The 18,309-nt window shown below is 56.1% G+C and overlaps 6 protein-coding genes across 6 annotated transcripts in view; 3 read left to right on the top strand and 3 right to left on the bottom strand.

Annotated features, from left to right (window-relative positions):
• SPRG_22219 (hypothetical protein) overlaps positions 1-1,957 on the bottom strand; it is a gene marked incomplete at both ends in the record, with an annotated part of 3,542 nt that extends 1,585 nt beyond the window's left edge. The window contains 4 exons of the mRNA XM_012347542.1: positions 123-323; positions 397-1,343; positions 1,394-1,729; positions 1,768-1,957. Of these exons, the coding sequence (XP_012202932.1) occupies positions 123-323; positions 397-1,343; positions 1,394-1,729; positions 1,768-1,957 (1,674 nt within the window). The remainder of the gene's footprint in view (positions 1-122; positions 324-396; positions 1,344-1,393; positions 1,730-1,767) is intronic.
• A 2,794-nt stretch (positions 1,958-4,751) lies between these two features.
• SPRG_08240 (hypothetical protein) lies at positions 4,752-5,315 on the top strand (the record flags this gene model as incomplete). The annotated part of the gene is made up of 1 exon (XM_012347484.1): positions 4,752-5,315. The coding sequence occupies one exon, from the start codon at positions 4,752-4,754 to the stop codon at positions 5,313-5,315; it is 564 nt and encodes a 187-aa protein (XP_012202874.1).
• A 94-nt stretch (positions 5,316-5,409) lies between these two features.
• SPRG_08239 (hypothetical protein) lies at positions 5,410-7,526 on the bottom strand (the record flags this gene model as incomplete). Its single annotated transcript, XM_012347483.1, has 2 exons — positions 5,410-6,373; positions 6,397-7,526. 2 exons carry the CDS (start codon positions 7,524-7,526, stop codon positions 5,410-5,412), a joined length of 2,094 nt encoding a protein of 697 aa, XP_012202873.1.
• A 121-nt stretch (positions 7,527-7,647) lies between these two features.
• Positions 7,648-8,116, top strand: SPRG_08238 (hypothetical protein). The gene has a single exon (XM_012347482.1). The coding sequence runs from the start codon at positions 7,664-7,666 to the stop codon at positions 8,090-8,092; it is 429 nt and encodes a 142-aa protein (XP_012202872.1). The 5' UTR covers positions 7,648-7,663; the 3' UTR covers positions 8,093-8,116.
• SPRG_08237 (hypothetical protein) lies at positions 8,109-11,270 on the bottom strand (the record flags this gene model as incomplete). Its single annotated transcript, XM_012347481.1, has 10 exons — positions 8,109-8,435; positions 8,484-8,814; positions 8,862-8,995; positions 9,038-9,184; positions 9,239-9,389; positions 9,449-9,679; positions 9,726-9,889; positions 9,935-10,076; positions 10,124-10,379; positions 10,433-11,270. The coding sequence occupies 10 exons, from the start codon at positions 11,268-11,270 to the stop codon at positions 8,160-8,162; spliced, it is 2,670 nt and encodes an 889-aa protein (XP_012202871.1). The 3' UTR covers positions 8,109-8,159.
• Positions 11,271-11,831: 561 nt separating this feature from the next.
• SPRG_08236 (hypothetical protein) lies at positions 11,832-17,064 on the top strand (the record flags this gene model as incomplete). The annotated part of the gene is made up of 13 exons (XM_012347480.1): positions 11,832-12,390; positions 12,443-13,030; positions 13,079-13,230; positions 13,279-13,484; positions 13,534-13,644; positions 13,684-13,790; positions 13,843-13,986; positions 14,028-14,309; positions 14,357-14,591; positions 14,642-14,992; positions 15,035-15,404; positions 15,456-16,615; positions 16,683-17,064. The coding sequence occupies 13 exons, from the start codon at positions 11,832-11,834 to the stop codon at positions 17,062-17,064; spliced, it is 4,647 nt and encodes a 1,548-aa protein (XP_012202870.1).
• Between the last annotated feature and the right edge of the window lie 1,245 nt (positions 17,065-18,309).

Below are 18,309 nucleotides of genomic sequence, written 5' to 3'. Positions count from 1 at the left end.
GAGCTCTTCTAGGTCGTAGCCTCGGGCGCGCACGGCTTCGTTGGCTTGCACTGTGGAGCGGAATTGCCTACGTCCCTCTCAAAAAGCTTTTGAGTTCTAGGAATAAGATGTGCATACGTGACGGCGGTGCTAAAGTCGCTCGTGTAGTAGGCTAAAAGACCGCGCGCGAAGAAGAGACCGGGCATGCTCGCGCCTTGGGCGATCGTATAGTCGAGCAGCTGGTGCGCGAGCTGGCACGCGTGCGTCGCATTGCTCGTCGGAAATTGCTTTAGCTGCGACGCGAGGTAAAAGCTCGATGCGCACCGGCCCAGATACGCATACGCCTACGATGGCGCGTTTGTTTCAATATTTCAATACAGTACTATCAAAGTATCGAGACGATACATACACACGTACTGCAAGGCTCGCGTCGACGTCGATCGAGTGGAGAAGGTTCTGCATCGCATGCAATGGCTTCCCCATGCGAATGTAGGCAAGCCCGAGGTTCAATTGACCGGCGGCGTAGCGTGGCGCGACCGAGAGCGCACGTTCAAGGTACGCGGCGGCCCGCGGCGGATCGGGTCCGAGCAGCACTTTAGACAAGTTGCTAAGGCCCTTGACGCTCCACGGCGCCGTGAGCACCGACGATTCAAAGAGGCGCGTTTCGGACGACCACTCGAAGTTGCGGGCCATCGACCGGGCGGCACCGACAGTAAGCAGCGAGAGAAACAAGAGCGCGAGCAGCAACGACTGCCATCGCATCGAGACACGTAGCGCATGCTCGAGTGCGTACCCCAGGACGAAGCAAAAGCCGACGCTGGGAAAGTACATGAGTCTTTCGGCGACGACGGTGCCGATAGGGAACAAGACGTTGGCGGCCGGTACAAATGGAAAGAGGCCAAAGGACGCGAGCAAAAGCAGCGGCGATGTCCGTCGGCGGTCGAACGCCACGCCTACCAGCACCAAGAGAGATGCATAGGCCACCAATGTTCCGACATTTTCCATCTGGAAGAGAGACGCGATGATCGGGATCGTTCGAAAGCCATAGTCGTTGCAGAGATACTGCGGCCAAAAGAGCTTGTAGAGGTACCAGCCATGCGTGTGCAGCGTGGTAAGGAGACGCGGAACGCCCCATGGCAGGAGCGACACGTCATTCTCCAAGATCGACCACGCATACAGGGTCTGGCCGCCGTTGAGCGCGATGCGGGAGGCAATACCGGCGCTGCCGAGACCGAAAAGAACCGCCGTGCGGACAACGCCAGCCGATGGACCGAGTCTTTTGGACTTGGACGGCGCGGCGCGTAGCAGCTCGAGCGTCACGAGGATACCGAGCGTTGCGGCGCCGAGCTCCTTGCACAAGGTTGCTATAGTGATATGAGGGCACTCCGTCGACTGTGAGAAGAGAAAGAGTTACCTGCAAGGATGCAGACGAGGCTCGCAACGTAGAGTGGCCAGTGGGTGCAAGTGGCCGACGCGGACGCGTCGTAGAGGCAAAACGCCAGCAGCGAGAGACACGTGCATAGTACGTCGGCGCGGCCAACGACGCTCGCAACCGCGTCGCAGTGGATCGGATGCACGGCGAAGAGCGCACCGGCGAAGACGGGCGCGTGCGAAGCGCCGAACGGGGCAACCACCCGACGGCCGACGGCGACGACCAGCACCGATGCCGCAACGTGCAGAAGGACGTTTAGTAGATGGTAGCCCATCGGATTGTAGCCGCCGACAGCGTAATTGGCTCGAAACGTGAGCACTGTGAGCGGCCGATAGCTCTTGTGGCTCGTCGGCGACGTGAGTGGCCTGCCCCAAAGTCGTGGCTCCAGAGGTCCCACATCGACGTCTCGTCCGTGCGCAAGTCGCGGTTGGTCAAGATCGCGGCGCGATCGTCCCAGACGAAGCCACAGGTGAGGGTGTTGGCGAATGTGGCGGCGGCGAGGGCGGCGACGACGGCGTGGCCTGACCACGCGCTCGTGGCCTGCATCCCGAGATCTATCGAAGATCGAATGCGTTGCGATTGGTTGAAAATATCGATCGCGTCACCAAAGCAAGCGTTTGGATTGGACAACACATATATTATATTCGAAGTTTGCTCACAGACACCACACCGACAGCTCACACCGACGACCGAGGCGTACGCTCCGCGCTGGCGCCGGCGACACCTTGGTCTTCCTTGTGCCTTGGCACTGGATGCTCATGGGCAGTACGAGATCGTGCACTGTAAGCGGCGAGACCTCTCCTGTGTCGACAGCGTTTCGCTCGTTCTTGGCCGATGCGTGGACGTCGAGCGCCTCGAGGAGGAGGCTGAGCCGCAGCTCGAGCTCGCCGTTGTTGCGATAGCATTACACAAAGCTATCAGTGCCAACGTAGCGAATGTTTGGGCTGCCCTTGTAGCGCGGCGCCGTGTCGAAGAGTGCGTAGATTGGTCCCGCCGAGCTTGAGGACCGAGACCGCTACTGGCGGCTGGAAGAGGCGGCAGATGGCGGCAGATGGCCGTGCAAAACGACTCGTTTCCGATATCAACGTACTACGCGATTTCTTGAGCGTCGGCATTGGTACGCCAGACCGAGACCGGAAGTAGCGCACACATCTGGGAAGGCGTGGACAACACGTCCGCTGTGGCCGGAACAGCTGCCTCCGTCTCGTCCAGGAACCGTGCCGCACTTCGCGCTTGATGCTCACACAACATGGTCTGCACGTACGAGCAGTCTAGTATCAGTACATCGAAGGCTGCTGTAATGAAATATCCGACGCCAAGTCCGGGGTTTGGGTACACCAAGAACGAAGCTCAAGATTAAACCCTCGCGAACCGTCGACACTCCATTTTTCAAAAGACCCTTTTTACAGTGGTACTGGGCTCGTTGACGGGCTTTGACCACAACGGCACTAGAAGTTGATGGGAAAATGAATGATGCACTACGAAATACTTCGAGTGATGATATTCTGCGGACCGCCTAGGCCATGTAGACCGGCAGCGTGTCCTTGGGCCCGAACGCGCACGTGCCCTTGTCGTACGCGTTGACTTGCGTCGCCATTTGCGCGATCGCGCAGCAGTTGCAACAGAAGCCGCAGAGACAGTCGACGCAGCAGTTGCCCGGAATCCGGAGCTTGTCGCGGACAATGTTGCGCACAATCATGCCAGGCAAAACATATCAGTGCGCATCAGGTACCATGAGCGGCGAAACTCGTCGTGTACTAACTTATCTGGGCAACAATCCGTAGCGCGCCAGAATATTGATGTCGGTACTTTTGCACGGCGTAGTGAGAGCGCATGGATAATATTTCCTTGGCAGAATACACGGTAATTAGCGGCATACAAGGATCCTAATGCGACCCCTGCAACGCCGGCTCTCGCCCATCTGGTGGTCGTTGGACTTGGTCGCGTCCAAAACCAACACTCTGATCACCAGCACGCGACGAGAGCGGTCCATTTCAGAATGTTGGTCAGCAGGTGGGTGGTATGCAGGTCGACAGGGTCCAGCCATGTGGTCTAGCGACGAGCCATAGTATGCACCCGGCGTTTGTCTGGAGTGAAATGGGAAGCGCAACCTGTGGGTTGTAAGAAAGGTACAACTTGTGTATTCTATTAATACAATTTAAGTTCTGGTACAAGCGCCGTCGGAGGTGGCCCTTTTCCTCAAATAAGATTTTTTCGTGTGGTGTAGTCCGGGCAAGCGACAACTTGTCGCTTGCCTTGGGTTCAAAATCAACCGCAGGGGAAAAGTTAAATTCCAGTGAAATTTAAAATTTAAGTCAATTTTTCGTTGTGGATGTAGACCAACCTCTGGTGAATTTGTATAAAATTTGAAAATTGACAAAATGTGAAGTGGATTCTAAAATCACACCGGAGGCAAGTTGCATCACAGCAAGTTCATAAATGGCCTTGATCGAAGTGATACGAAATCCTCGTTTTGGCAAATCACTTGTGTGCAGTGTATTGCCAAAACGAGGATTTCATATTATTGCTTCGATCAAGGCCATTTATGCGGCGAACGGGGAGGTCCGCATTCGTGGAACTTGGCGGCATTATTGTTACGAAATTTCGTTGAGATTCGCCGCCCTTTCAACGGAAATAAATCCACCAGGAAATATACGAAACATCTCTGCCATTTCAAATATTTCAATCAAGCCATAACGTTAATGTGGAGAGAGCTCGATGCCCTGTTTCTTTGTTGCGTGTACGTAACGGTACCGGTACTGTATTATAGTTGGCGCGGTCTTGGTGCAAAGAAAGCGAAACCATATATGGGGAGGAGTGTACACCTAGTATATACCGGGTACTGATATGGACGGCTATCAAAGCATGCGTCACAGCAACGTTTAGTCTACTAAAAATGAGACACGCCCTTGCACGGGTCGCTTCTTATGTGGACACTGAGTCAGGACACTGTAGACACCGAGGAGCGCGGCTTTTCCACGCCTCAAATCGCACTCGACCGATCGGATATTGTGTTCACGCCAGGAATTAAACATAACGATTTCGTCTTGGAGCCACTCGGGTTGGTGGCACGAGATTATGCAGCGGTGCTACCGAAGGTAGATATGCTAGATACCGGCAATATCCACCTAACGTTACTTCGTCGGCATGAAGAAAGGTACAAGGTTCATATACGAGAAATGTACCCGACCGACCACCAGGTTCAAATCACGTTCCAGCTGGAATCGTCGTCTCACCACACTTCCTTGAATCAACAACATCAACGATATCACACTTTGGTCTGGAGCTGCTCATTTTACATTTTACGCCAATCACGACAACAATGAACCAACAGCAACCCATGACGACGGCCTACGAGATCCAGCCCACGCCGGCGGTCAAGCCTGTCGCTCCCGACGGCATGCAGGTCGACGCCAACAACCTCGTCGTCGGTCAGTGGAAGGCCGGGATCTGTGGCTGCTTTACGGACTGCGTGCCCAACTGCTGCATGGCCTACTGGTGCCCGTGCGTCTCGCTTGCGCAGATCGGACACCGCATCGGCCTCGGCTCGTACATGATGGGCCTCTTCGTCTTTGGCCTTGTGTACCTCACGGCGTCCATCACGTCGGTGGTTGCGGGGCAGTACTCGACGTACACGAGTCAAGGCAACGTCTACGACAGCGACAACCGCGGCTGGGCGATTGTCTCGAGCAGTGCTAGCTTTGCATGCGGCATTTGTGTCATGATTGTGCGCAACATTGTCCGCGACAAGCTCCGGATTCCGGGCAACTGCCTCGTTGACTGTCTCTGCGGCTTCTTTTGCAACTGCTGCGCGATCGCGCAAATGGCGACGCAAGTCAACGCGTACGACAAGGGCACGTGCGCGTTCGGGCCCAAGGATACGCTGCCGGGCTACATGGTCTAAATCAACTTTTATACTGTCCAAAAACAACAGTCACATGATGGCAATCAAATTTCTCGTTTTATTGAGCGTACCCATATATCTCGACGTGTACAAACTACAATTCGTCCTTCTCGGTCGTCTTGGTCGTCTTCTTCTTCCTTTTCTTGAGCTTCTTCTTGGACTTCTTTGGCGTCGCAGCGTCCTCGACCGCCTTCTTGGCCGCCTCGATTTCTTCCTGCAGCGCACGCTTGCGGGCCTCCTTTTGCCGGGCTTCGTCGGCGAGGATCTCGGCCATCACATCGGCCATATCCTCGTCGTCGTCTTCCTCGACAACGGGCGATACCACTTCTGCCGAGCGGGCGGTGCAGGCTGCCGGGTCCATCCACGCCAATGGACCATCAATGGCGACGGTCCGTGTCTTGCCGTACAAGACGCTATGTACAAAGGCTTCCACACTGGCAGCGTCGAAGACACCGACGTGCGTTGCGACGCGGTGCTTGAGCGGCGAGTAGACAGCGACGCTGGGAAAGTGCCAGCTCTCGATACCTAGCTGCTGGGCTACATTGGCTTGACACGTGCCGTCGAGCCAGACGTACACAACGGGGCTGCCGGCCGCCTTGCTCTGTCGCGCGAGCTCCAAAAGCATCTCTTCGTGCGGTGCAATTGTATCGGCGACAGCGCTGACGACACACAAGGTCGCGCCGCTGCAGACCGACGCCAAACTCTCACTGCTGTGCACGTGCACGATGCTAGCAACGTCAGAGTCGGCCGTTGTTGCCGGGCCGTACGACGCAAGGAGCTGGTCGAGGAAGCGAGCAATATTCTCAAACGTCGGCGGCCCCAGCTGTTTCTTGTCGTAGAACGCCATGGAGAATTGCTCTTTGGGCACACTTGGATCGCGCGGCGTCATGAACGCGACCATGGACGGCACGTGGCCAATGCCGAATTGCGCCTTGATCTCGGGCGACGGCTTGTAGACGACGCCAAACTGGAGGCGGGGCGCGTAGGCGAGTGCAACGGCTTGAAAGACCGTCGGTGCCTCGTCCTTGGTTGTGAAAAGCACAAAGCTGAGCGTGTCGCTCGAGAGCATGCGGCCAAAAACGCGTTCAAGTCGTTGCTGCCGTAGAGACCTGACGTCGTGTCGGGCAGCGTGCGAAGCACCGACGCGGCGGATGCAGCGACCGATGGCAATGGCACTAGCGAGGCCGCCGAGATCGAAGGTTTTTTGGCGTACGGAAGATGGTACACGCCGGGCTTGTCGGCACACCACGACGCATCACAGAGCACGAGCGCGATGCGGACGAGAAGGCCAGCTTTGGAACGGATGTCCTGGACGCATTGGGCCCACTCGGCGCTCGAGGCTACGTCGATGGGCGACGAGGTCTCGGGCTGGGCAAGCACGAGCCACGCAGAGGCGTTTCCGTTTGCGTGCGCTTCCGCAAGCGCTGCTTCCAACGCGGCCGTGCTGAGCCACTCGGGCTCGGCTGTGTTGTTGTCGTTGTTGTTGTGAGGTGCATGGTCGCGGACAAAGCTCGCGAGGTCATCGTACGACGTCAAGTCCTTCTCTGCTGGAAACAACTTGTAGTCGGCCTCGGAGGGGCCCACGAGCAGCGTCGGAAGGGACACGGCGGGAAATTGACCGTGCGCATCGCCTTCGTCGGCCACCAAGTAGAAGCGTATCGATGGAAAGTCGACCGAGAGCGCCTTGTACAAAAGCGATGGCGTCTTCTTCTTGGTCAAAAGCACGGCCCTGGTTTCGTTTGGCGGCCACGAGCTGTTCCAGGCCGTGAGAACGTTGGACGGCGCACGCTCCCGCACGAGCTTCTTGAGCGTGCGAAGGTCCATCTGGCTCGGCAAAATCGGCATGGGCTCCGGCGGACGAAAAAGCCGCTCCTTGTATGGGTTCCATGTCGGCTTCTCGCGCAGGAGCACGAGCAGCGGCGGCGTGAGCGACTGTAGGCCAATGGACGTCGCGACCTCCTTGGAGATCCAGCCTGCGCGCATCGCGTACGGCAGCTCCCGCGCCACGTCGTCCAAAGCGGTTAGCGCGCTTGCCGCGGTGTCGTCGCCATACCAGAGGACCCAGAGCTTCTGTGTGGACTCCATGCCCGACGCCCGCAGCGCCTGCACCGAGTCGACGCGGAGGACGTTCTCGTAGCTCCATGCACCGACCGCGCGGTCGACGATCAGCACGAGAAGCGCGGCAATGAGCGCGTGCCAATGCAATGGCATCTTGGATTCTTATCTTAGTGCGACCAGTTTGCACTTCTAGAAAATGACGCGATCTTTTCCGGTATCGTATCCGGACGACCACTTCAACGTCGTTCGGTTGATTGCCGGCAGACAACTGGTGGCACGGTATCCGGACAATGATCGTGCGCGCAGCAGACGACGCCGCCGAGACGGCGGACCTCGGTCGCCATGCAGCGCCCATCGTCTGGGTCGCTGCGACTCTATGTGCCATCGTGCTGTGCATGCTCGACCTCGCGTCGCTTCTCGGTGCATCCGTGTCCACCTCGTCGTTTGGCCTCTTCTCGCTCGCCAAGCTCGCCATCTCGATTGACGCGGTGGGCGCCAACCTCCTGACAGGCTACCTCTTTACTTGCTTTTGGATGCTCTCGCGCGACGGCTACACGTGGCCATGCGCTTTCTGGTGTCTCGCCCAGCTGCTTGTCGGCAATCTCGCCCTGTGCATCTACGTTGTCCGAGCCTTGTACACGACCAACGGCGACTGGAGCGCGTTCTGGTGCGGGCCGCGCACGCGCACGTCCATGGACAAGGTCCACCGATGTCTGTAATGCTTCAATACGAATATAGTGATAAGAAAGCATCTACTTTTGCATTATACACGGCAATAGATAGTGGCTACGAGATCGCGTTGCTCGTCGGGCTGCCCGGCGTTGGCGGCTGCTTTGGCAGAAACGATATTCGGCTCATCGAGTTGGTCGCGTGCTCGTCCACGTAAAACACTTGATCGAGGATGTCCTTGATGGACTTGAGCTGCATTGTCTCTGCCTTCTTCCACAAATTGTAGTTGATGTGCACTTGGTCCAGAATCGGCTTGAAGCCTGGCGTGAAGACGATTTCGGCCACCACATCAAAGAACGGCAGAATGATAAACTCGAAAAAGCCCAGTTGGTTCTAGGCACCAGCGATATCAGACCAGATGCACGCGACCTAAGATTATACCTTGGCACTGTTCTCGAGCGACCGGTTCATGAACGGCGAGATCTCCATGCCAAGCTCCTTCTCCTCGTCGCCTTGGAGGAAGAACTCTTCAATGATGAGCTCCGACCAGCGCGCGTGGAGCTGCGTCGACTTGGACGAGTGCCCGACGTCGGCGCACTTGATGATGATCTTCATGAGCATCATGGGCGAGTCCATCACGTCGTTGCGGTTCTGCGAGAGAAGTGCAGCCTTGAGCGACCCGACGAGCTGCAAATGCACCGAAAGATCCGTGGTCAGCACCATCTCGATGATGGCCTTGCGCACTTCCGTGTACTGCTTGGGCTTCATGCCACTAGCCATTTTCGTTGAAAAATCAAGAAAATTAGATTTTCGACGCACCTAAAGATGTTAAAGTCGCGCTCGGACGCAAGAAAGAACGACTCGGCCAAGTGCATGCGCTCGAGCACCGACGAGTCGCTGTAGCGCACGGCGAGGCTGTGCTGACTCTTGACGAGAAAATTATTGCTTTTGCCCTAGCCCGCGCCTTGAGGTTTAGCAAAACGACTATAAAATACCGGATGACGAAAGTCGTGGATCGCGGCGGCCACAATCGCGGCAAACACTTCTTGGATGTTGAGGAGCGTCAGGAAGAACCCATTGTCGACGGTCGAGATCATAAACTCGACATAGTTGACCACGTCGGCCGCGTGGCAATTGTTGTGCTATATACAACGATCCACATCAGACAATACTCACCACACGTTACGACAACGTACGTAGGGGTTGGGGAGGTACCCGGCGTCGATGAACCAGAAAAAGTTGATCATCGTGTGTTTCTCGACCGAGCAAAAGCTGAACATGTTGTGGCGCTCAAAGATGACATACGTCACGTAGGAAATCGGTTTCCCATGCGAGAGCTCCGAAACGCTACATCGTTTCGTTGTATAATAATTGTGTACAATATGACAATATGACAATGGACGTACGCGTGGATGTCGACGTTCCAGCCACCCGCTTTCATCATGTCGTTGACTTTGCTCAAGATCGCTTCGTCGGGCAGGCGCACTTCAGGTCGCAGCGTCATGACGGGCTGGACCGACTCTTCGTCGCTTTGCGTCGAGGACCGCCGGTTGTTGTTGCGCTGGTACGATTTGCTCGCGAGGACGGTTGTGGCCCAGCCCTTGGTATCCGCATCGAGGTCCACTTCGCGCTTCATTCTACAGCCCATTTTACAATTACGCTTTTCAAAGGAGAGACTCGGACTTGAGTTGTTCGTGAATGTCGGGCGCAAAAAGGTTGTGGCCCTGCTTGGTGAGCAAGGTCACAATCTCGTTGAGGTGCTGCTGAAGCCCGGCGTCGAGGTTGGGCGACTGCTGGATCTTGGTGAGGTCCGTGATAACCTTGGCCATGGGCGAGTCTAAATCCAACTAGACGTTTTTAAGTACCCACGCCTTAATAGGAGACGGCGAGACCGCGTCGCTGCCGTGGCCGGTCTGCGCTTCGAGCATGCGTTTGAGGGACCGGTTTTCATTTTGAATTTGCTCTTTTTGTTCTTGGGCGATGCGCACTTTTTCTTCGACCGATCGAATGTGCAAAAAGTTGAGCCGCATAAACCTAACACCACATCATATATAGAGACAATATGGACCATCCAGGCATACCGGTCGGTTTGACGCACGCGGATCGCCATGATGGACGAGAGGCCCGCGAGTACAAAGACGAGGTAGAACTTGTTGCGAATGAGGTACTGATCGGACGTGACCGGGAACACGAGCGAGAGAAAGATAAAGTAGCACAAGTTGGTCGTGAGTGCCGTTGCGATAAAGTAATATGTGTCAAGCTTGAAGAGCGGCGCAATGAGAAGGATGATGAGCGGTCGAACCAAATTCGCATTCAGCTGCGCAATCGGCAGCACGACTAATACAATAATGTCATCAAGCAACCACATCATGTCCAACGCAACACGATACCGTCCGTGACATAGTAGTCGAGTGTCATTTGAAGCGTGCCCGTCCGATCGGGATAACTCCAAAAGCTCGAGTAGTTGTTGAGACCAAAGCTCTGCGAGCTATTGAGCGCGACGCTGTTGTACACGACGAGCGCGTTCGGGGTCGACACCATGACTTGGCCGGTGAGGTTGCCGACAAACGAAGCGGGGTAGGCCGACGCCACGTACCCACAGAAGGAGGCGGCGACCGCGCTCATATTGGCCGCCATCGATTCGATGCCGCCAATGTCGCGCTGGGCAATGTGCAATGTGAATTGACTCGCACACACGAGGCCGGATCCAAGGAGCGAGAAGGCACAGAAATGGACGAGAATGCAAAAGATGAGCTGCATGCGGTCTTGGTACTTTTTGTTGCGGACGATCATGACGAGAAATGGCGTGGCCACCAGGACGGGCAGCGAGAAGAGGAGGCTCGTGAGCGAGATCGACCGCTCCGTCGCGTCGCCGCCAATGAGTTTGGGGAGCTCAATCAAGCTCGTGACGATCCAGAGCAGCCAGAGGAGGATGCTCGAGTTGCAAGCCGGGTTCAAATTGATCTCGGTGCAGTACGCTTGGTACTCTTTCTCCAAGCTCGCGTTTGTCGAGAATTCGTTGGTGAGAAAGTTGAAGCCGTACCGCTCCTCCATTGCGCGCGTGACCTTGACCGACTCGTGCCGCTCCGCAGGGGACTGCGGGTAGATCATGGACGTGGAGAGGCCGAGCGACGACCGGCGCACGGCCGGCGCGTCGACACTAATGACAGGTGCCGTGCCCGGCTGCAGCGACGCCTTGCGGAGGGATTTTCCCGTCGAGAACGACATGCGCGACGCCGCGGGAATTGTTCCCAGCGGGTGCACCTTGTCCTGCTTCTCATCCGCGTCCTCCGACGACGTGGGCGCGATCCGAGGCATTTGTATCGACGTCCTTTCGCGAGTGAAACCTATGCGCTAAATTGGGACCAAAACCACTTGGTCGTTGCATTGCCAATGAATGATATTTTCAACTTCTATCTACGTACATTGTAAGTACCAGTCAATACACTCATGCAGCGTAAATGGGATGCGTGGTTTGTATTCTGATCCATTGTCGCTTTCGGAGGGGCCATTCTTTGAGTCCAAGCAACCGACCAAGGGTCCAACTCAACAGCCTGTGTCAACTTTTAGCGAGCTCTGGCTTTGCGTGTGCGGTGGTAAGGCGCACGGTGGCGCGAGGATATGTAAATGAACTGGTCTATCTCGGGCTCTGGGAAAAGGGTTCTGCACGGCATCGTCGTATCAGAAATCGCGAAAAGGGTTCTGCACGGCATCGTCGTATCAGAAATCGCGAACGAGAATGTTTATACACAAGGCAAATGCCCAAGTTGGATCTGAAACGGTCTCGCGATGGCCGACTATGACGCCGCACGACGCATCTTTTGCGTGATCGACCCCGGCAATGAGACGCGAGACCGCATTACCATCGACCTCTCCGACGTCGAGTCGGCCTGTCGTCATCTCGGCGTTGCTCTCTCGAGCTACGAGCTCACACAAGCCATGTACGACCTCGATATGGCCGGCGATTTGGTTGTTGAGCTCGACGTCTTTGTCTCGTGGTGGCAAGCGCGCCTTGCGTCCAAGATCGACGACGCGGCAATGGCCGAGCCGGCGCCAATCGTACGTCTCTGGGAACACGTGATCGAGCTCGATGGCAGTGTCTGCTATTACGACTACACGACCGGCGACGTTGTGTACGCGTTGCCAGATCTTATTGCTAGCATCCTCGCGGCTTACGAGCTGCCCGACAAGTCGTCGATGGACGAGAAGCTCCAGTGCTGGTTCCAGCGCTTTGACATCGATCAGAGCGCGTTCTTGGACGTTGACGAGTGGCGCAGTATGCTCATCGCTCTGAGTCTTCCCGTGCCCCCGAAAGGAACGGTGCCTCCTACGATGCGTGACGTCGCTGGTAGCTACGCGGTGCCAAGTCGACCAACGCTGACAGGTGGTGTATTTTCTAGGGGGGTTTGGTGACGCGACACGAATTACCTTTGAAATGCTGCAAAAGTACTGGTACGCGCATGCCCCGCAGCGTGTGCGGCGACGCCTCGTGGACTTTCCCGAGTGGACAGAGACAATCGACGAGTGTGGTGCCGTGTTCTACACCAACGACCGCACTCAGGTCATTCAGTGGATGCCCCCCGCGCTACCTGCGCAACTGCATGTCTTCTTGGACAAGTCCCCCGGTGCCACGATCGATATCAAGATCGATCGGCTCTTTGCCTCTTTGGACGCCGACAACGACATTTCGCTGAGCGCCAAGGAGCTGCAGTCGCTGCTCAAGACGCTAGGGTACACGGACTGGCCGCTTGGGCGCGTGGAAGCCGCCATCCGTGCGCTTGAGCCCGGATACGACCTGGCCTCGAAAGCGACCGTGCTCGCCTGGATGCACAGCTGCAACAAGAAGGCAGTGTTGGGGGACTGGGAAGAGTACACTGACGAAAGCAGCGGCCAAGTGTTCTATTACAATCCGCTCACACAGGAGAGTCAGTGGGAGCCGCCGCAGGTGACGTCGCACCTTCAAGCGCTCCTCGACAAATTTAGTTCGGGTACAATAGCTCGTGTTTGTCTCATTTGAATCTGTCGATGCAATGTAGACTCGACCGTGACGATGAGAGACAAGATGCGACGTCTCTTTCAGCAGTACGACACGGACAACACCGGCTCGCTGGACGCCACCGAGCTCAAGCGCGTATGCGCAGCCATGGGCCAATCCCTCGACGAGACAGACATGCAGGCCATGATTCGCGTACGTCGTTCTTGTAGCGTTGACATCTAGACATGCTCGTATGTATAGGCGATTGACACGTCGGGCGACGGGCTGGTCAGTCTCGATGAGTTCCAAGCGTGGTGGCTCTCCAAGCAAGCCGTGGATGTGCAGTGGGAAGCGCAACACGAGACACTTTCCCGTGCCGATCACGTCCGGCAACTCTGTGCCACGTACTTGAAAGTCCCAATTCCCATCTTTTTGGCATCGCCGTTCGATTCCAACGCGATTCCTCGGTACATTTTCATCAATTTTTGCTATATTTTGACGCGTTTTCGATGCTAGTCTTGTGCAAGCTCTCGGCCGCGTGTGCCGTGGCAAAGCTCTTTTGGAAGCCTTGCACAATCTGGACCCGGAGAGTACACATGTCGTCGACCCCGAAGCTTTTGTGCAATGGTGCGCAGTTTTTGTTTGTTTTTTAAATCGATGGACTAGGTATCTCGCCTACGACACGGCGTGCGCAGCCCAGGAGAAGCGACGGCGCGAAGAAAAGCGGGCCCAAGAAGCCGTCGACGCATGGATCGAATCCAAGGACGAGCAAGGTTTCCCCACAATTTCGTTATATCGACATTGCATGTAACATATCCCGTGTAGGCAAAACGGTCTATATCAACAGCCGCACCAACGAACGCGTGTGGGAAAAGCCAGGGATTCAAGAGGCCATGCAGACGCTCTTGGCATCCGTTGGTGGCCACGACGTCCGCGCTATTTTTCGTCGGTTTGATGAAGACACATCCGGTATTTTGTGCAGAATTCGAACGGCGATTTGAGATGGGTAGGTACCATTGATGCGGCGGAGCTCAAGCACCTCTTGATGGCGCTCGGGCAGTCGGTCGATGACGCCCAGCTGCCACAGATTCTGGCTGCCATGGACACGGGCGGTGACGGTGTCATTTCACTCGAGGAGTTTACGACGTGGTGGGTCTGTATGCAGCGGCGGTCGATCGCGTCCCTCAACGCCCAAGCCCTCACATCCCAAGTCATCAACTACCACGCGATGACCAAAGACTCGATCCGCGCCTTGCGACACCTGTTTGCGCAATTTGATACGGACCACTCGGGTAGAAACCAAGTTGTTTCTTGTCGAATCTCTTATGGCAACGACTAGGTTCAATTGACGAGAACGAGCTCAAGCACCTCCTTGCCCGGCTCAATTGGTCGATATCCGACGCCGAGCGGCATCGACTCATGCAAGTCATCGACACGAGCGGTGACGGACAAATGGACTGCGACGAGTTCATTGCGTGGTGGGTCTCGGTGCACCGCGAGCTCGATATTAAAAGGGCCGCACAAGCCAACGGCCATCTCTTGGCCGACGCGAAGGCAGCTAGCGCCACTGGAAAGTGCGTACTCGTACATTCATTAACGAAATAGGTCGACCATGGTTACGTAGAGAGGATCCGTCCCTCTTGGCGTCTCTCAAAGCCATCGACTTGAGCGAAGTATCGTTTGCGAGTCTCAAGGACAAGCTCTCGGACTTCAAGTACCGCCTTCTCGCCCCCAAGCTCGGCGATTATCTGCCAGATGAAACCGAGCCCGAGGTGTACGACGCCGGCCGCGTGCGCTTCCTCGGCACGATCAATGTCACTGCCATTCACCCCATCATTGTCGACACGATGCGGAGTCTTCTCGATGACGTCGTGCTCGTCACGCCGCTTATGCTGGCGGATGCCGCGCAGCGCATTCAGAAAATGTACCGCGCCAAGCGGGCCCGTCGACAACTCATATTGACGCTCAACGAACGGTATCGCGATGTGCTATCGATATGATGTGCACTTTGGACTAGGTATGTCCACCACATTGACCGTGTCACGGGCGCGTCGTACTATATCAATCGACTCACAAAAGAAGTTCGGTTCGACAAGCCATCGCTGCTGGGCGAGCACGAAATTTTAACGCCACGGACTGCGCTGCGAGAGAAGCACACGAAGCTTGCGCTGCGCCGGCGCCGGCTCTGGCTCGAACGCGTCATGCCCACCATGGCACTGCAAGGCCGGGCCACGTATCGAACCTCGGCGTTCTTCATATACGACGTGCTCTGCAACGTCAAGCGGCGACTACAGAGAGGCGTGTGGCCCGCACTACTCGAGCACGACCATGTCCTCGCGCAGCTGGTTGTTCGTCGGTACCCTCGCCAGCTCAAACGACTTGGCCCCGTACGTCGACGGATACAAGTTCTTTTAGTGACTGAGAGTGGAAATGGCTAGCACGGCGACTACCCGCTGCATTACGCCCTTCGCGAGGCCTTGCCATCCGACGTGATTATTGCTTTTCTTCAAGCGCATGACGAGGTTCTGTCGCTTGTGAATGCGACGGGGCACACGCCAATGCACCTCTTGGCACGGGCGCCCAAGATGCGCCACAGTATGCGATTGTTGAATGCGTTTTTGGACGCACCCCGGGGCATCGAGACGTGCACGATGGTGACACAAGCAACGCGCTTGACGCCACTGCACTTGGCGCTGCAGCACCACGCGCCAAGGGCATTCCTTTTGCGACTCATGACGGCGTGCCCCGGGGCCTTTCGCCTACGCAATAACAAATTCGAGCAGCCACTCCACCTGGCGGTGCGAAGCGCGCGCAAACCCTTCTCGCTGCGGCTCCAGATCGTGCAAGACTGCATCGCCCACGGAAGTCCGATGGAACCTGTTTCCGAAAATGCGTTCCCATTGCACTTTGGCCTTGTAAACGGAGTGCCCGAAGGGATGCTGCACTTGCTCCTCGACGTCCAGCCCAGCGCTGTGGCCCACGTCTACCGCCGGCTCTTGCCTCTCTTTTTGGCCATCAAAAAAGGGTACCCGCCCAGTCTCTTGATGCGCCTTCTCGAGATGACAATGACACAAGTACCGGCCGTGCATACGTCCAAGGGCTTCAACCCGCTGCACTACGCGCTGCTCTATCGCATGCCGCCCTCGTTTGTACTGCAGCTGCTCGCGACGTGTCCCGCATGGGCCAACGAAATGACGATTCGGAACGAGTACCCGTTGCACGTCGCTGCCATGTACAATGATGAGATGGCTGTCCTGAAAGCGCTTCTGGAAACTGCACCATTGGCTGCTCGCCACATCAACGACGCTGGCTGCCTTCCACTGCATCTGGCGGTGCTACGCGGTGCGACTGCGACGGCCAAAGAGCTTCTGCACGCGTGTCCGTGGGTCCTTTTGCAAACGATCCAAGGTACCAAGTACGACGCTCTCCTTCTTGCAGCGCGCGTGCGGGCCAAGTGGCCCAACAACAAGGCGCTCGTGGACCTCTGTCTCTTCCCGCCGCGATTGGCGCCGGCGCGGCCCAAGTATGCGCCCTTGGCGCTAACACCGTATTTCGTGGCCGCCAACACGCGCCTGAGTGCCATGCAGACGTTTGACACGTAGGTGGATCGCACTGGATATTCGTGCAATGGATACTGAAGCATCGCTCAAGCGACTATGAACTAGATTGCACATGCTGGATCACTGCAGCACCGACGACTTGGAAGCGATCGCGCGCAAGAAGCTGCGCGGCGCGTTCCACAAGCCGACGAAGGAGTGGGATATCGCCAAGATCCTCGCACTCATGGCCCGCAACCCGCTGGACGCGGCGGTGCAGCTGCGTAGCCTCCTCGCGCTCAACCAAAAGGTGTGCAATTACGACGAGGCGGCGCGGGAAGCGTGCGTGGAGACATATGATATTGTACGCACGGTGCAGTACACAATGTACGACTTTACGCCCAACGCGCGCATTCAAATCCTCGGGCAAGCGTGCTTGAACCACTTACTGCCGACGCCCTTTGCCAAGGCCAAGTACCAGAGCCGCGTGGACCCGCTGTATAAGTTTTAGCGTTCTTACAACTGGGATAAATATGTCTACTCGACTTGCCTCGTCGGCTTGATAACTGTGTTCTGCGCTTCTTTGCCGATAGAGATGCATATCGTTTCTCGGTCATTAGGGTATCCAAGTAGGGTATCCAAGTCAGGATGTAGAGATAGTTTGCAGCTGCAGCTTGCCATCTAAAGGTATATGAAGATGAAAAGTCCAGTCTCCGACGTAGGTTGGTACTACCGGTAGTTTATGCTGACTGGATAGCCGAAGTAATTTGCCTCACCGTGCAAAGAGGCTCTGCGAGGAGGCCAGGCCAACCAGGACAGCAGGTGCACTTTTGATCATTGAATTTTCCCTGCATGGACATTACCCTAACCCTGAAACCTAACCAGTGTCCGACGGAAATACGTCTGTTCGATTGGCTCACAAATGAAGTGATGAATTGTCACATCAAATGGTCATGCCGTCATGACCATCGAAACTGGCATGGCGTGTTGTCGCCGCCTCGTCACTGGCGGTTGTCTGCGCCAATGCAGCGGTTCCCGCGCAGGTGCGGGGACAAGACGACGTTGCCGTGCTGCAAGACGCTGATTTCTTGGTCTCGAGGACGACTAGAAGCATACCCACGTGGGAAATTGTAGACAGGAAGGGTCAAAATTCCAATAATACGAGCCTTCGTTTCGGATGCCCTTGATGCCTTCATGGCTTCTGCTTTCACGGTTGGTCACCAAGCCCGATTATAGCACTTGCTCCAGGCCAGTGTGCTGGAAACGTTGAAAAATGACCTCTTGAATCTCGCTTTGCACCGCTTCGAACCTGTTGTGCGTGGCGGTCATGATATGTCTAGCGCGCACGGCGTAAGCCTCCGTTGTGTTGTTGACACGCTGTCGCCTCGGTAACCAAATAAACTGGATCCCTCAACCGAGTACACACAACGAAGTCCGACATTTTTATTTAGCATTGTTTATATCTATTGTAATAGAAGACCCACTTCAACAACAACCAAATAAACTGGCCCAAAAGACAGAGGTGGCAGGATAGTTCCTGATCTCTCCACGCGCGCCTTCGCGTGCCAGCGTGTACGTACTGAGATCTGATGTGGTCCGCTAAAGGCCCACTAAAGGCCCATGCGCGTTTGGCGCATAATGAATTCGGCATGTGCCATGTTTAAACATCAACACTATTTCCGTGTAATAATCAAGCGGAGATTGGCTATAAAGTGGCCAATGGCATCGCGCGCACCGAACGGGCGCGGGGCAAAGA

This window comes from Saprolegnia parasitica, assembly GCF_000151545.1.
Source record: "Saprolegnia parasitica CBS 223.65 unplaced genomic scaffold supercont2.36, whole genome shotgun sequence".
NCBI classification, from domain to species: Eukaryota; Oomycota; class Saprolegniomycetes; order Saprolegniales; family Saprolegniaceae; genus Saprolegnia; species Saprolegnia parasitica.
Note: the sequence above shows the minus strand (reverse complement) of the source record. Positions and strands in the feature narration are given on the sequence as shown.

Excerpts from the sequence above, each read along its gene's own strand:
- SPRG_08238 (XM_012347482.1), top strand. The coding sequence starts at position 7,664 with ATGATCGTGCGCGCAGCAGACGACGCCGCCGAGACGGCGGACCTCGGT.